The sequence below is a fragment of the Triticum aestivum genome, chromosome 2A, assembly GCF_018294505.1.
Source record: "Triticum aestivum cultivar Chinese Spring chromosome 2A, IWGSC CS RefSeq v2.1, whole genome shotgun sequence".
NCBI lineage: Eukaryota > Viridiplantae > Streptophyta > Magnoliopsida > Poales > Poaceae > Triticum > Triticum aestivum.
In genome coordinates this window covers 327316742-327330697 of record NC_057797.1, presented here as the reverse complement: position 1 = coordinate 327330697, position 13956 = coordinate 327316742, and the positions used below count along the sequence as shown (strand labels likewise).

The following is a 13956-nucleotide window of genomic DNA, read 5'->3' as shown; positions in this document are numbered from 1 at the left end:
CGTCGGGCCCCGCCCCTCGCCCCCCAGTCGGCTCCCGCCCCCAGCCGCCTCCCGGCCGGCCTTAGGCCTCCTCGAGCCGCCGCGCCAGAGGCCAGGCGGGCCAGAGGCAGCCACGCCGCCGCCCCGAGCTCCCCGCAGGTATGCTTCCTGTTCTTCCTTTTTGTTTTATTTTTTTCCTTTTTGATTCATTGTTGACACTCACAATTTTTTTCCTAGAGGATGAAAGAGGTTTAAACCTTCCTTGTTTCTATGACAATGTTGGTACCCGTGTGCAATCGGAAAGAAACCCTTCTCGCATACACGCTTTTCGTCAAGTACATCGTGAGATTGAGGATGCAACCACTCATGGTCGGCTCCGGGATGATCTAATAGAGCACCACTGGCAGTTGGATGGGCGGCGCATTGGCCCATGATGTATCTTTGTTTTACTTTTCTATGTCCTATTTAATTCGAACAATTTGTGTAATTTGCTCAAACATTGTTGTAATAATTTGAATGATTATTTTTTTATTTGGTGTTGTAATAATAACTAGAATGATTATTGTTTTATGTCAAATGTGATGGAATTTGTGATGAAATGTGTGATATATGAAATGACAGTTTTAAAGGTTGGGGTTGAGGCAAAGACTAGAACCCTCAAATCCAACCCTTAGTTTAAGGGTTGGGTTTGAGGGTTCTAGTTTTTGCCCCTATTTTTTAATCCTTATAAAAGTGTTAAAAAGTGGCACTTCTCAATCCTTAAAACTGCTACAAGGATTTGAGGATTTAGGATTTTTTTTTGATCTATTTAGGGGTTCTATTAGTAATGCTCTCACGCGGGGCGATTCCCCCCCGCCACGACCCAAACCGAACCCCCCACACATGAACGCCACCAGCACGAGACGATACAGACGAGACCAGCAGCTCCATCTCCACAATTCGTGTGCCTTCCCCCACCACTACGCGGCTCCCGAGGAGACGAATCGAGCCTCCTCCTTCTCCACTCCCGGTCGCCGCCGCTACGTCGATGTGAGCATCCCCGCACCCCGATCTCCCGCTTCCTCTCTCTGTCTCTGCACCTATTTTTCATTTATATTTTTGAAAAAAGAATCGGTCCAAAGATGGCGCCTGGGTGTGTTCCTCTGCGATCAGGAGGTGTGGGAGCGTTCCATTTGGGGAAAATCGCGCTCTGACGGGTTGCCTGTGGTCCGATTTGGCCGCCGCCAGCTGATCGGGCACCGGAAGGAATGGTGTCAGTTGTGTGTGTGCGCGCGCGTGAGCGCCGGATTTGGGCGACAGAACGGGCTGTTAGTGGAGTTGGGATTTGGGTGGGTTGTACGCTTGCCGATTGGGTGCCGGATTGCTGGTGATCTACTGCTAAAGACGGAAATTTTTATCTCCAGTGGAAATCTCCTTTTTTTTTGGGTGGGGGGTGGTCAGATGATTGATTCCCTTTCTTTTCCACGCCAATCGATGCATTCGTCCTCGTGAAAGGCTGCGGTGAAGACGAAGTATGCTGTGGTTACCACCGGCGGTGACTTTTGCCATGTTGGGCGGTTGTGGGCACATTAGTGTATGAAACACTTGTTCCAGATTTCCATTTGTGTCTACAAAAATAGTTCTATTTAGTTATGTATGTTGATCAACAATTTCAACTGTGTTTATGCTTGTGCAGATTGGAAAGGGCTCCGACAGCTCGAACACCGACTTAAGTTGCATGGGGAGAGGATGCCAGAACTGCGCAGCAGTACTCGCCAAGCACGTCTGAGGTTCAGGAAGCTTGACGATCAACAAGCAGAGCCGGCTGTGAAACCGGTGCCGCCTGCTCCACAGAGAGCAGGGAAGTGCGATCATATACCTGCTGCCAGGGGCAGAAAGGGTGCTCCTTGGAGAAGAGTGGTGCCGGCACCAAGGCGTGCAAGAAAGGGAGCGGAAGTTGTTGACTTGGATGCTAACCTGGGTTCTGAACACCTCCCTAAAGCTGTTGCCATACATGCAGTTGTTTGTGAATCCAAGGACCCTGCTTTGAACAAGGTTGCTCAGGGTGTCGGCAATAAAGGTATGAGAATGGATGGTGAAAGTGCTGAGAAGCTTGTCGGCGCTGAAGACGATTCAACAATAGCACCAATCCCGGAGAGGGTACTTCTTTTCCATAATTTTTTTATCATGAACCGCCATTTTGTGACCTGACATAGTTTTCAATTGACTTTATAGTTCAATAATTTTAATGCAATGGTTTACGCCTTACTCATGTTCTCTAGGATGTTCATTCTGTTTTAGATTGATCACATAGGGCACAAGCAAAAGGACCTTCATCTTTTGTTAATGTTGCAAAACTAAACATAGGATATCATGCTGTATGTTCGGAGCACAAAACAGAAAAAAAAACTCCATCCAGTCCAAAATAAGTGCCACAGTTTTGAACTGAACAAAACCGCGCCACTTATTATGGATCCTCGGGAGTATTTCGCTTTGTCCCTCTGTCCTACATAGATTACATCCATTGTTTCATGCCTTATTTGATGCCATCACATTAGGGACTCATCCATCAATTCAGGGGTAGACATTGCTACGGTTAAATAGTTTACCTAAACTGTCAAATATTTCTGTTGTAGATCTAGAAAAAGCTTACCAGTTACTCCCTCCGTTCCAAAATAGATGACTCAACTTTGTACTACCAACTTAGTACAAAGTTGAGTCATCTATTTTGGAACGGAGGGAGTAGTTAATATGGCCTACGTAATTCGAATATAGTTTCACATGGCGCGGAAGTAAACGAACTGCAGAATTACCCTCTTGCATCCGGAAATCCAGATCTCTATGCATATAATGACATGCTACAGCTAAATCCATTGCCTTGTTGCACAACTTTGCATCACTGGAAATTCTGCCCTAGATGATGCTATGAGGGACCTGCAATATCTTATTTGTCATAGTTGCCAGTTGTGCTACTTGGCAGCATCCCACTTGACAGGTCCGTTATCTTGATCCAATCCAATACACAAAACAGCGAATTGTCATGGAAAAACATGCTACTTCTTTAAGTCCTTGTAGTTCGAATATAGTTGCACATGGCCCAGAAGTAGATGAACTGCAAAATTGCCTTCTTACATTGCAATGTAGGTCTCTGTGTAATGACAGGCTACAGCTAGGTCCATTGCCTCGTTGCACAATTTCGCCTCACTGAAAATTCTGCTCTAGATGATGCTATGAGGGACATGCAATGTCTTATTTGTCGCTTTGTCGGAGTTGTCAGTTCTGCTATTTGGAAGCTCCTAATACCATGTCATTTCTGCAGGTTCATGTAGGTAATTCTCCTGTGTATATAACTGACAGGAAACTAGGTAAAGGTGGCTTTGGTCAAGTGTATGTTGGTAGAAGGGTATCTGGTGGGACTGCTCGCACTGGTCCTCATGCATATGAGGTTTGTTTGCTCTAAAAATGTTTATGAAAAAAAGGCAGCTTTTTGTCACATTAATCAAAACTACGGATAATAACTATGTAGGTTGCATTGAAGTTTGAGCACCGGAGTAGTAAAGGGTGCAATTTTGTCCCCCCATATGAGTGGCAAGTTTATCAGTACGTACTTTGGACAGTCAACTCCTTTTTGTAGTTATGCTATTCTCTTCATCTCTTGAACTTTCTGATCAGTGAGCATTGGGTTTTTCTGTAACAAGGACTCTCAACGGCTGCTATGGTGTACCGGCAGTCCACTATAAGGGCCGGCAGGGCGACTACTATATCCTTGTGAGTTTATTTAAGTTAATCATCTAGACTGGTAGGCTGTTTTTTCTTTTAAAATTGATCATATTGAAAAAATAACTAGGTAATGGATATCCTTGGTCCCAGTCTTTGGGATGTATGGAATTCGCTGGGACAAGCGTGAGCATCCTCTTGTTCCTTTTGACATTGTATACTTTATTGAAGACAAAGTTCTTCTGTAATCTGTACTAAAAGATTTAACACTTCCAACAGGATGTCTCCACATATGGCTGCTTGCATTGCTGTAGAAGCCATATCAATTCTTGAGAAGTTTCATTCCAAAGGGTAGCTTAAAGTTATCTTCAACCAATGCATCGCTGTTCATTCTTGTTAACACATCCTATTTTTGTTAGGTTTGTTCATGGTGATGTGAAACCAGAGAACTTTCTGCTTGGTCTGCCTGGATCACCTGAGGAGAAGAAGCTTTTCCTTATTGATCTTGGTTTAGGTATTCTATTAATCAACAAATTCTATTTCATCGCAATATTTCATGACATAACTCAGGGTCATAGTCTTCTACTTTTCTTTAAACCAGATTAGTGTGTTTTTCTTTCATTACTGATTTGTGTTGATATGGTGATGTCTAAACTGTGCAGCATCAAAGTGGAGAGATTCGTCAGGTCAACATGTTGATTATGATCAAAGGCCTGATATCTTCAGGTTGGTTATTTTCCCTATGCGTACTTGTTTTTTCGCCTATGGTACTTCTTTACTTACCCTTTTTTCTTCGTTTTTACTAGGGGGACAATTAGATATGCAAGTGCTCATGCTCATCTAGGTCGTACAGGTAGTAGGAGGGATGATTTAGAGTCATTGGCATACACCCTTATATTTTTAATAAAAGGAAGATTGCCTTGGCAAGGCTACCAGGTAGATTTAATTATACCTATTGCGTTAACTTCACTATATTTTCCTGGTGTTCACTTAGGTCTGTTCCAATGTTACTTTCTTGACATCACAGGGAGATACCAAGAGTTTCCTTGTTTGCAAGAAAAAAATGGCTACCTCTCCGGATATGTTATGCAGTTTCTGCCCACCTCCGTTCAAACAGTTTCTTGAGTCTGTCACAAATATGAAATTTGATGAAGAGCCAAATTACGCCAAACTTATTTCTCTCTTTGAAAGTTTGATTGAATCACCTGCGTCAAGGCCCATCAGAATTGATGGGGCCCTTAAGGTCTGTGTTGCTGTACTTTCACTGTCATGTTTGGTTAGCTTGCTTCTTCTGTGTCTTGTTATGAACCTTTTCCCCAAATTCTAGGTGGGGCAAAAACGTGGAAGGCTACCTGTAAATCATGAAGAAGATGATCAGCCTAAGAAGAAAGTTAGATTAGGGAGCCCAGCATCACAGTGGATTTCAGTTTACAATGCCAGGCGCCCTATGAAGCAGCGGTAATTACACTAATTGATGTTTGAAATAAAGTAGATGATACGAATATGATTAATTGACATCATTGGACTTCTGATATCTGTTTTTAAGTGGTAATTCCAAAATTCGTTGCCTTATCCATGAAGTTAATACAGACTAGCACGAAGCTCCACGCAAAGGTCCAACGGCTAAGCAGTCTACTGATTCTTGGTTGAGTCTCAGTCGACTGAAGTTCAGCAAACCCGTTAATTGTCGTATTACTGCTTCCCGTGTTTTCTTTGTTCAGTTTAGGCAAGATATTCTTGTTACACCTATTACCCGAGTTTAAACCATCTGTCTGTAGTTAACATGCAACAGCAGGCAAAGTAACCATCTAAGAATTCAAATATCTGTGGCCATGGCCTCCAAGTAACTAGTTTGCACAATTCCTTATATACTGGTAGAGGTATTAACTGTGCTTGTAGTTTCTAGTGATTAAGGCTTTCAGTTTGCACTTCTTCATGTACACATATTTCTTTGCGTAGTATCCATGCCTTTACTTTTTGAAATATCTCATTGTCAGTCCCTTGTTTAATACATTGGTTATAAAGTAAATATAAATAGTTTGGCATTGTATTGACGGAAATTAAAGCCAATATATGTTGATTCTCTTTGTTAGGTATCATTACAATGTTGCTGACAACAGGCTTCAACAGCATATAGAAAAGGGTAATGAGGATGGTCTATACATCAGTTGTGTGGCTTCTTCAGCAAACCTTTGGGCTCTCATTATGGATGCAGGAACTGATTTCGGTTCTCAGGTTTATGAACTCTCACCTGTTTTTCTACACAAGGTATGGTAGTCTCATAAAGCATGATTATTATTGATTAGTGCTGTTGATAAATTACCGAGTGAGGATTCCTAATTCTGTTTCCAATACACAGGACTGGATAATGGATCAGTGGGAGAAAAGTTTCTACATAACAGCAATAGCTGGAGCATTGAACGGAAGTTCATTGGTTTTAATGTCTAAAGGTCTGTGGCTTATGATTTTATATCAATCGGGTTTGCCACTTAAATTTGTATTTTGTGGCAATATTTTTGTTGACGACAAAGAAAAAACCAAATGTTTTGTTTGTACGTATTTAGCTTGGTACCTCCCATAAATGTCATTGTTCACAGGGTTATTCATAATATGATATAACTTGTTCTGTGTCATGTTTGCAGGAACTCCTTACACTCAACAATCGTACAAGGTTAGCGAATCATTCCCCTTCAAGTGGATCAATAAAAAGTGGAAAGAAGGTTTTCATGTAACATCTATGGCCACAGCTGGAAATCGCTGGGGAGTAGTCATGTCAAGGAACTCTGGCTATTCTGAACAGGTCAGAATACTTGATTGGCATTGTTAGCCATATGAAATTGTCCATTCGATTAATGTCCCAGTATAGATTTCTGTAAATTTTCCAGTGACTATAGCATGGCTAGTTTACGAGGCTAAGTTCTTTATGCAATTTCAGATTGTTGAGTTGGATTTCCTGTATCCAAGTGAAGGCATCCATCGGCGATGGGAGCATGGTTACAGAATAACTTCTTCAGCAGCTACCGGTGATCAAGCCGCTTTTATCTTGAGCAAGCCAAAACGGAAACCAGTAGACGAGACACAAGAAACTCTACGGACCTCAGCCTTTCCCAGCAACCATGTAAAGGTACCTTAGCAGCTCATACAATAGTGTTACTCTTGTCATAAAATACCAGGGATTCTTCATATCCTCTACTATTACATACCACTCCCTCCGTCCCATAATATCAGAGCATTTTTGACACTCCGTCAAAAACGGTCTTATATTATGGGACGGAGGGAGCAGTAGATTACATGGCGGTATGATGCTTGTCTCCGGAATTCAGTACCTTAGCTTCTTCTGTTGCGGTGCCAAGCTAACCTTGGAAACTACTTGCAGGATAAATGGGCCAAGAATCTATACATTGCTTCGATCTGCTACGGGAGAACTGTCAGTTGACCAAGAGAGGGACGTTTACTACTTTGGCAAATGAGCATCAGTTGATGTGAGATACAAGAGAATTGCCATGATAGGATTCAAAAGCAGAAGTTGATGTGATGGTTAATTCGACCTAATTGTAAAACCGAATGCATGTTGTGGACCTTCTCCATAAGATGCTAACATAATCCACACGAAATTTGCATTTATAGTTTGGTTAGTTTCACCTTTGCGCTGTTGGGCAGTCATAATCTTAAAGTATGGTGAGAGATGGCGCTCCGCTCCCATTCCCCTCCCCGCTCCCTAGCCTAGCCTAGCCCCCCACCAGCCTCGCCGCCGTCGATCTCGCCGGTAGCCCTCCCTCCTACCCTTCCCTTCCCCCCTGGCCATGGCCTCCGCCGATGCTCGTTCCGGTGACTCTAGCCCCGACGGTCGCATCCGTTGGAGCGGTTTGCGGGCGAGTCCTTTGACTCGTGCTCCTACCGCGAGGTCGTCAGCACCCCGCCGGCCCCGTGCTCCTCCCCCCTCGCCGGCCGCGCCGCGCCCGGCCCTTGCTTCCTCAGCCTTGGTGCCGCTCCGCTCGACTGTGCCGGCCGTGCTGGCCGCCCGCGTTCCGGCCGTCGCTCGCCTGGGACCATGCTCGGAGGTCCATCGCGTCAATGGAGGCCCTGTGCTCGACGCCGATGGATTCTAGCAGCTGCGACGGAGGAACCGTCGCCCGCGCGCGCGAAGCGCGGCCACCCCTCCCTCCCATCGCCGCCGTCGCAGCCCGTCGCCTAAGGAAGTCGCCGTCCTGTGCTTCAGGTGTCTGGAGGCCGGACACCAAGTGCGGGCTTGCACCAATCTCGTGCGCTGCCGTCACTGCCTCATCTCCGGCCACGAGTCCAGCTGTTGTGAGATGCTGCTGCTCGGTGACCATCGTGCGCAGCCTCCGGCGGCTCACCGTCGTGGGCCAGACACCCCGCCGTGCAACCCCCCTTCCCAACTCCCCCGCTCCGCCGCGCAACACCCCACCGCCGACCCCGCCGCCCGCCTCTGCGCCGGCGCGTGTCACCATCACTTGTTCCATCGAGATGGAGGAGGCGGAGGAGGTGCTTGCGCGCGGCATGGTGGCCACCATCACCGGTACCAGGCCCTCTGTCTCCCCGGCCGACGTGGAGGCAACCTTGCATGCCATGTTCGACCTGCAGCCTGGCGACTTCACTGTACACAAGCACGTCCCGGAGGACTTTCTCAGCATCTTCTCCTCTCGGCTGATCATGGACCGGATGGCCGGCGACCACCTCATCAACTCCGCCCACTTTACCCTACTGCTTCGCCCTTGGTGCAAGCTCGCCCACGCCATTGCTGGGAGCTTTGCATTCTCTGTGCAGCTCGAGCTCCGCGGCATCCCGGCGCAGGCATGGCACCTGTCCACGGCCGAGCACATCCTTGGGACTGGCTGTTGGGTTGAGCGGCTGCACCCGGATACGCGTTCCCGCGCTGACCTTGCCACATTCCAGCTCACCAGGCGCGTGCGGGACTTGGCCTCCATTCGCCGGGATGCCATCCTAGAGATTGTCGAGCACGTCCCCGGCATCCGCCCTGACCTGCCTCCGGCCCTCCGCACTCTGGAGTCCCCATCTCCATCCGGCTAGTGAGGTCCGCTACCCTTCCTAGGGTGGTTGATGATGTTGCCAATGGCGATGGCAATGGTGATGGCGATGCTCGTGGCAGCGCGCACGACGCCGCTGGTCGTTGCCATGGACACGGGCAGCAACGCCGCCGTGGCCGGAAACGTCACCGCTCAACCTCCTCCCCCGATGGACGCGCCGATGGCATGGCGGTAGACTCCGCCAGCTGGACTTGCTCTAGAGGCCGCCTACGGGCTGATGGCGAGGCGGTCGACCCTGGCTGGCTGGCGTCCCGCGCCGCCGCGGCTGCGCATGCGCCTCCGCCCGTACCGTCCCGTGCCAGATGCATGGATGCATGGCCGCATGCTGGGGCCCACCCCTAGTCACAAAGCCAAAAGAGGAAAGCGGGGCGGAAAGAAAAAGCGCGCTAGGATTCAGGCTGCGCTGGCCAAAGCTGCAGCTGCAACGGATCCCAGGCCGACTGGGTCGCCACCCTAGCGGTGGTGCTTGCCACCTCGACAGCTGGCAACAACCAATTGGCGCCCGCCCACACTCCTCCTGTAGCCGGGCCCATAACGACCCAGTCTTGCGCGTCGTTGTGCGCACAGGGAGACAACCAAACTAGCGATGGACCCACCACGGCCAATGCTTGCACGCTTGGGGATCCGGACAGCTTATCCCCTATCAGTGAGGTCCCGGACTCGCTCCCTATGGCTCCCGAGGTTGATCCGCTGTCGGGGCAAAGCGATGCTTTGCCCTCGTCAGCTCATGTGGCCAATGAAGTACATGCTGCTTTGCATGCCGGCCCCGCCACTTCGATGCGTGATGTTGCGCCCTCGTCAACCCTCGTGGCCCTGGCTGAGCTGCATGCCAGCCCCTCCTCGGCTATGCGGGACGCGGGTCGTGTGGTTCCATTCATCGCGCCTTCGCCCCTCCTGCCGCCACCATCGGGGACGCTGACTTGGGCTGCCCCTCCCCCGTGGCCCAGGAACCGAGACGCATATTGCAAAGGCCCACGCCTCCTAATGCCCATGCCAGCATGCCCTCTTCCCCAAGCCCGTCAACGCTGCAATCCACCCCTGTGTCCTATGCGCCTCACATGCGCAGCGCAGGGCGTTTTGCCACGCTGCCAATCACTCTGCGACGAACCAGACAGCCGACCCCTGTCAGCTCCTGGACCCTTGGAGACTTCCTCGCCACGACAACAAAGCAGACTTGCTCAACCCTCCCCAACCCTGCGCGCAAACGACGCCGGCAGCCCCTGAACTTCTCGCCGCGCCGCGGACGATCTGCCACCGCTGCGAAGGCCAAGCCTGGCGTGCCGCCTACCGCTGAGCGCCGTGCGCAGGTCCAGATACTGCGCACCCTTGGCATCATCGACACCGATCAAGTGATCTCCGCCGAGGCCATGAAGGCATACAATGGGGTCTTTGCTGCGCCCCTCTCTCATGCCGTGTTGATGGCCATTGCCGCGCTTGTTGGCCGCGTGCTACCCGCCGACCCGTCCACGACGCCTATCACCACAGTGATCTCGGGCATCCCGATCGAGGCCTAGCCGCGCCGATGCGTGCCCATTCGCCGACCTCTGCCTAATGGATCACGGCCTCAAAATCATCAATTGGAACGTTCGCGGCCTCAACGCCCGTGCTAGACGTACGGCAGTTTGCTCGCTTGTTGTAACTTCCAGTGCTTCGATCGCTTGTTTCCAAGAGATTAAAATGGAATTGGTCTACTCGTCGACTGTCCTTGAGACATTGGGATCTGAGTTTGATGAATATGTTTATCTGCTAGCGAGCGGCACCCGTGGCGGGATCCTGCTGGCGTGGAAGAGCCGGGACGTGACGATCACGGACCCGATGTTCACCACCAACACTATCTCCGCCCGAGTTACGACCCCTGGTAGCACAAGCGTGCTGTGGTGGCTCACTATCATCTATGGCCCCCTAGGACAACAACGCCAAGATCGCTTTTCTGCAGGAGATCCGGGACGTCTGCGACGCCTGCCCCGGTCCACGGCTCATCTACGGAGACTTCAATATGATCTACCGTGACGAGGACAAGAGCAACAACAATCTCAATAGGATAATGATGGGGCGGTTCCGACGCGTCCTCAACGACCTCGCACTCAAGGAGATTTACCTCAGCGGCCGGCGCTATACATGGTCCAATGAGCAGAGCCCGCCCACCTTGGTCCATCTCGATAGGGTGCTGTGCTCCAGGGACTGGGATGAGCTGCATGGCGAATGCCACCTGCATTGCTTGGCCTCGGTCGTCTTGGATCACTCCCCCCTCTTGCTCGATTGCTCGCCTCTCCCATCAGCGCACCGACGATTCCACTTCGAGGAGTACTGGACTCGCCTCGCCGGTTTCCCGGAGATCGTGGCGACCTCGTGGAATTCGGTGGATGACGCCGATCCGTTCCGGCGTTTCATGCGGCGCATGCAGGCCACAGCGCGTAAGCTCACCAGCTGGAGCGCGCGTTCCATTGGCAACGTGCGAGACCAGCTTGCGATCTCTCGTGAGCTGCTGCTCTGCTTCGACGCCGCACAAGAACAGCGTGCCCTATCACCGCATGAAGACTGGCTGCATCGTCAGATCAAGCTCTCCTACCTTGGCCTTGCTTCCCTTGAGCGGACGATCGCCCGACAGCGCGCACGCATTGCATCTCTCAAAGACGGCGACGCGAACACTACGTTGTACCATCGCCAGTGCACGTACCACAAGCAGAAGAACTGGATCCATGGCATCTCCGTCGACGGCGCCGTGCTCACTGATCCTAGCGACATGGTCGCGGCCACTTTCGAGCACTTTGACAGCCGGATTGGGATGGACGCGCCGCGTGACTGCACCATTGACCTGTCGCAGTTCATTGAGCCCTCAAACCCGGAGGACCTCGACGCGCCATTCAGCGAAGATGAGATTTGGCAAGCCATCAAGAGCTTGCCGTCTCGCAAGGTGCCCGGCCCTGACGGTTTCACCGTGGAGTTCCTCCGCTCCCGCTGGCCGGTCATCAAGCACGACCTCTGATGCATCTTTGACCAGGTTTACGCGCTGCGTGGATGAGGGTTTAGCTGCCTTGACCAGGCGCTAATTACGCTCCTCCCCAAGCGCGCCGATGTGATGTAGGGTAGAACCCTAGTGGCCCGATCTTTCACGAAAGGAGCGGATCCCGTGAAGAACACGAAGAACACGAGGGGGGAAACAAGGGGAATCACGAGGGGAAACACGAGAGAACACTCAAACCAACAAGAATGATCACACATGCACTAGATCCATGAACACAAAGGGAGATACAAGATCCAAAGTCAACAACGGACGATACAAGAGGTAACCGGTTCTTCTCCGTGAGGTCTTGAATCCACAAGGGGATCTTCCCGTGAGGGGTCTTGAATCCAAGGTGGATCTTCTCCGTAGAGGGTCGTGGTCTCTCTCGTGGAGTAGATCCGATATGGATGAGCGAAGCTCTATCTCTCAAATGAGATATCACAACGCTAACCCTAAAACGTAGGTGGAGGGGGAGTATATATAGTCTAAGGGGCGAAGGGGTACATGGGCCTCGGCCCAGATGCACTGCACGCAGGCAGGGAAGGCCGGATGTCTGGGCGACGGGCCGGATGTCCGGGCGTTCACAGAGGGCCGGATGTCCGGGCTGGCGGGGTTGGTCTTGTTGCTCTTGGGTACGGCGGTGTCCGGATTTCTGGGACCTGGGCCGGATGTCCGGCGGCTCGTGAAGGGCCGGATGTCTGGCTGCTGTAGCAGCAGACTCTTCTTCCTTCTCCTTCCTTCGCTCCCGCACACGCTTGGCCTTGGTCCTTGGGCTCTCCTTGGACTCCTCGGGTGTACCTGAGTATGCACAAGGTCCGCGCTTGAAGTAGCATCCATGTCTTACATGCAGAAAGGGAAGATTCGGAAAGGAGCGAGTTCACCTTAGGTCCAAAGGCGTATGCTTGAGTGTACATGGGGATGATCGTAGGATGCTCCGCATCATCTCCCCTCCCTTGGGAAAGATCCGACCTCGGATCGAAAACCTCATCACCATGGAAACGATTGTCGTGGACGGACTTGTAGTTGGACGAAGAGGAAGACATGGCGCAATCCAAGTACTCCAAGGTGTCGCCGGAGTGGTATACATGCAAAAAGAGCAAACACAAACAACACTTGGAAATACAATGGTTAGCGCACACAAAGTGTCCATCAAATAAGAAAGAGTCCGTGCGACAAGATTGATCATGACAAGGTGCATGAAGCTTATCCAAAAGATATGGAATGGTACGCAAAGCATTCATGGGAGCAAAAGCATTCATTGTGCACACAAATGTATTGTGAATGTGATCAATGCAACCACGGTGCAAAATGATGTCATAGTGAGATGGTTTATCAATAGCATGAATATGGTAATGGATGCTCAATGTGATGTGATCATGCAATTGATGGTAGGCAATAAGATCATCATGTATGAATATGCCATCAAGGTATATCATAACAAATTTGCTAATGAAATGCACAAGCTCATATATCATGGATGACATGGGAATACAAGATGCAACAAGGCAATCATGATGTGAGTCAATCCATGCATAAGATGCAAATTTGTCATGTGTATGATATGTCTATCGAGCATGACATGTGTGAAGACAATCAACAAATATGGAGGTGTTGGTATACCAATGCTCGATGTCATGGCATGAGTGGAGGTTCGAAGGTGCATCCAATAAGTCCAAGCGCTCCTCAACTTGAAGGTTCATGGGTTCCATCTCCAATGTCGGTCCTCCATCCAATAGATGTAACATGTAGACAAGAAGAAGGAAACAACAATGAAAGAGTGACCCATCCAATATGCATATTTTAGGATGGCTCAAAGGGAAGGAGTTCACCTTTAGGAGATTCTCGCAAATGTTGGTGTTGCACATCGTGTATGCCTTCACATGACCAAATTGTCTCATGACGGTATCGCCTTGTGAATCCTTCAACATGAAAGAACATGACAAACACTCGGAAAAACAAATGAGGTTAGCGGAGATGCAAAACCTATCATTCGTGTGGTAAAATACCCAACAAGTGGATGCATCATGCTCATCATAAGAAAGTACAAGGGAGCATTTCATAGTATGGAGGCATATGATGATGCGAGGACAACCAAATACAATAGGCTCAATCAAGCAAGCATGCATCACAAGTAAAGTGTCCAAGTCTCCACGATCAATAAGCATAGATGCAACAATTGGAGGCAAGCGACAATGAACAAAATATATC

The 13956-nt window shown here is 49.8% G+C and overlaps 1 protein-coding gene across 2 annotated transcripts; it reads left to right on the top strand.

Annotated features, from left to right (window-relative positions):
* Positions 1–809: 809 nt before the first annotated feature.
* LOC123188616 (casein kinase 1-like protein HD16) lies at positions 810–7316 on the top strand. Of its 2 annotated transcripts, none has more exons than XM_044600788.1 (17): positions 810–1008; positions 1655–2118; positions 3278–3403; positions 3485–3558; positions 3657–3726; positions 3806–3861; positions 3955–4026; positions 4095–4189; positions 4338–4386; positions 4482–4611; positions 4703–4918; positions 5003–5133; positions 5769–5943; positions 6035–6125; positions 6318–6475; positions 6611–6799; positions 7052–7316. In XM_044600788.1, exons 2-17 carry the CDS (start codon positions 1708–1710, stop codon positions 7109–7111), a joined length of 2103 nt encoding a protein of 700 aa, XP_044456723.1. In that variant the 5' UTR covers positions 810–1008; positions 1655–1707; the 3' UTR covers positions 7112–7316. The 2 variants fall into 2 exon arrangements, with proteins under 2 accessions (XP_044456723.1, XP_044456722.1); XM_044600787.1 differs by having other exon boundaries at positions 4338–4401.
* Positions 7317–13956: the final 6640 nt, after the last annotated feature.

Bases quoted from the DNA above. Each gene is read 5' to 3' on its own strand.
- LOC123188616 (XM_044600787.1), top strand. From the start codon at position 1,708: ATGCCAGAACTGCGCAGCAGTACTCGCCAAGCACGTCTGAGGTTCAGG. The intron at 4,402-4,481 runs GTTGGTTATTTT...CGTTTTTACTAG, and splicing joins CAAAGGCCTGATATCTTCAG to GGGGACAATTAGATATGCAA. The intron at 6,476-6,610 runs GTCAGAATACTT...ATGCAATTTCAG, and splicing joins ACTCTGGCTATTCTGAACAG to ATTGTTGAGTTGGATTTCCT.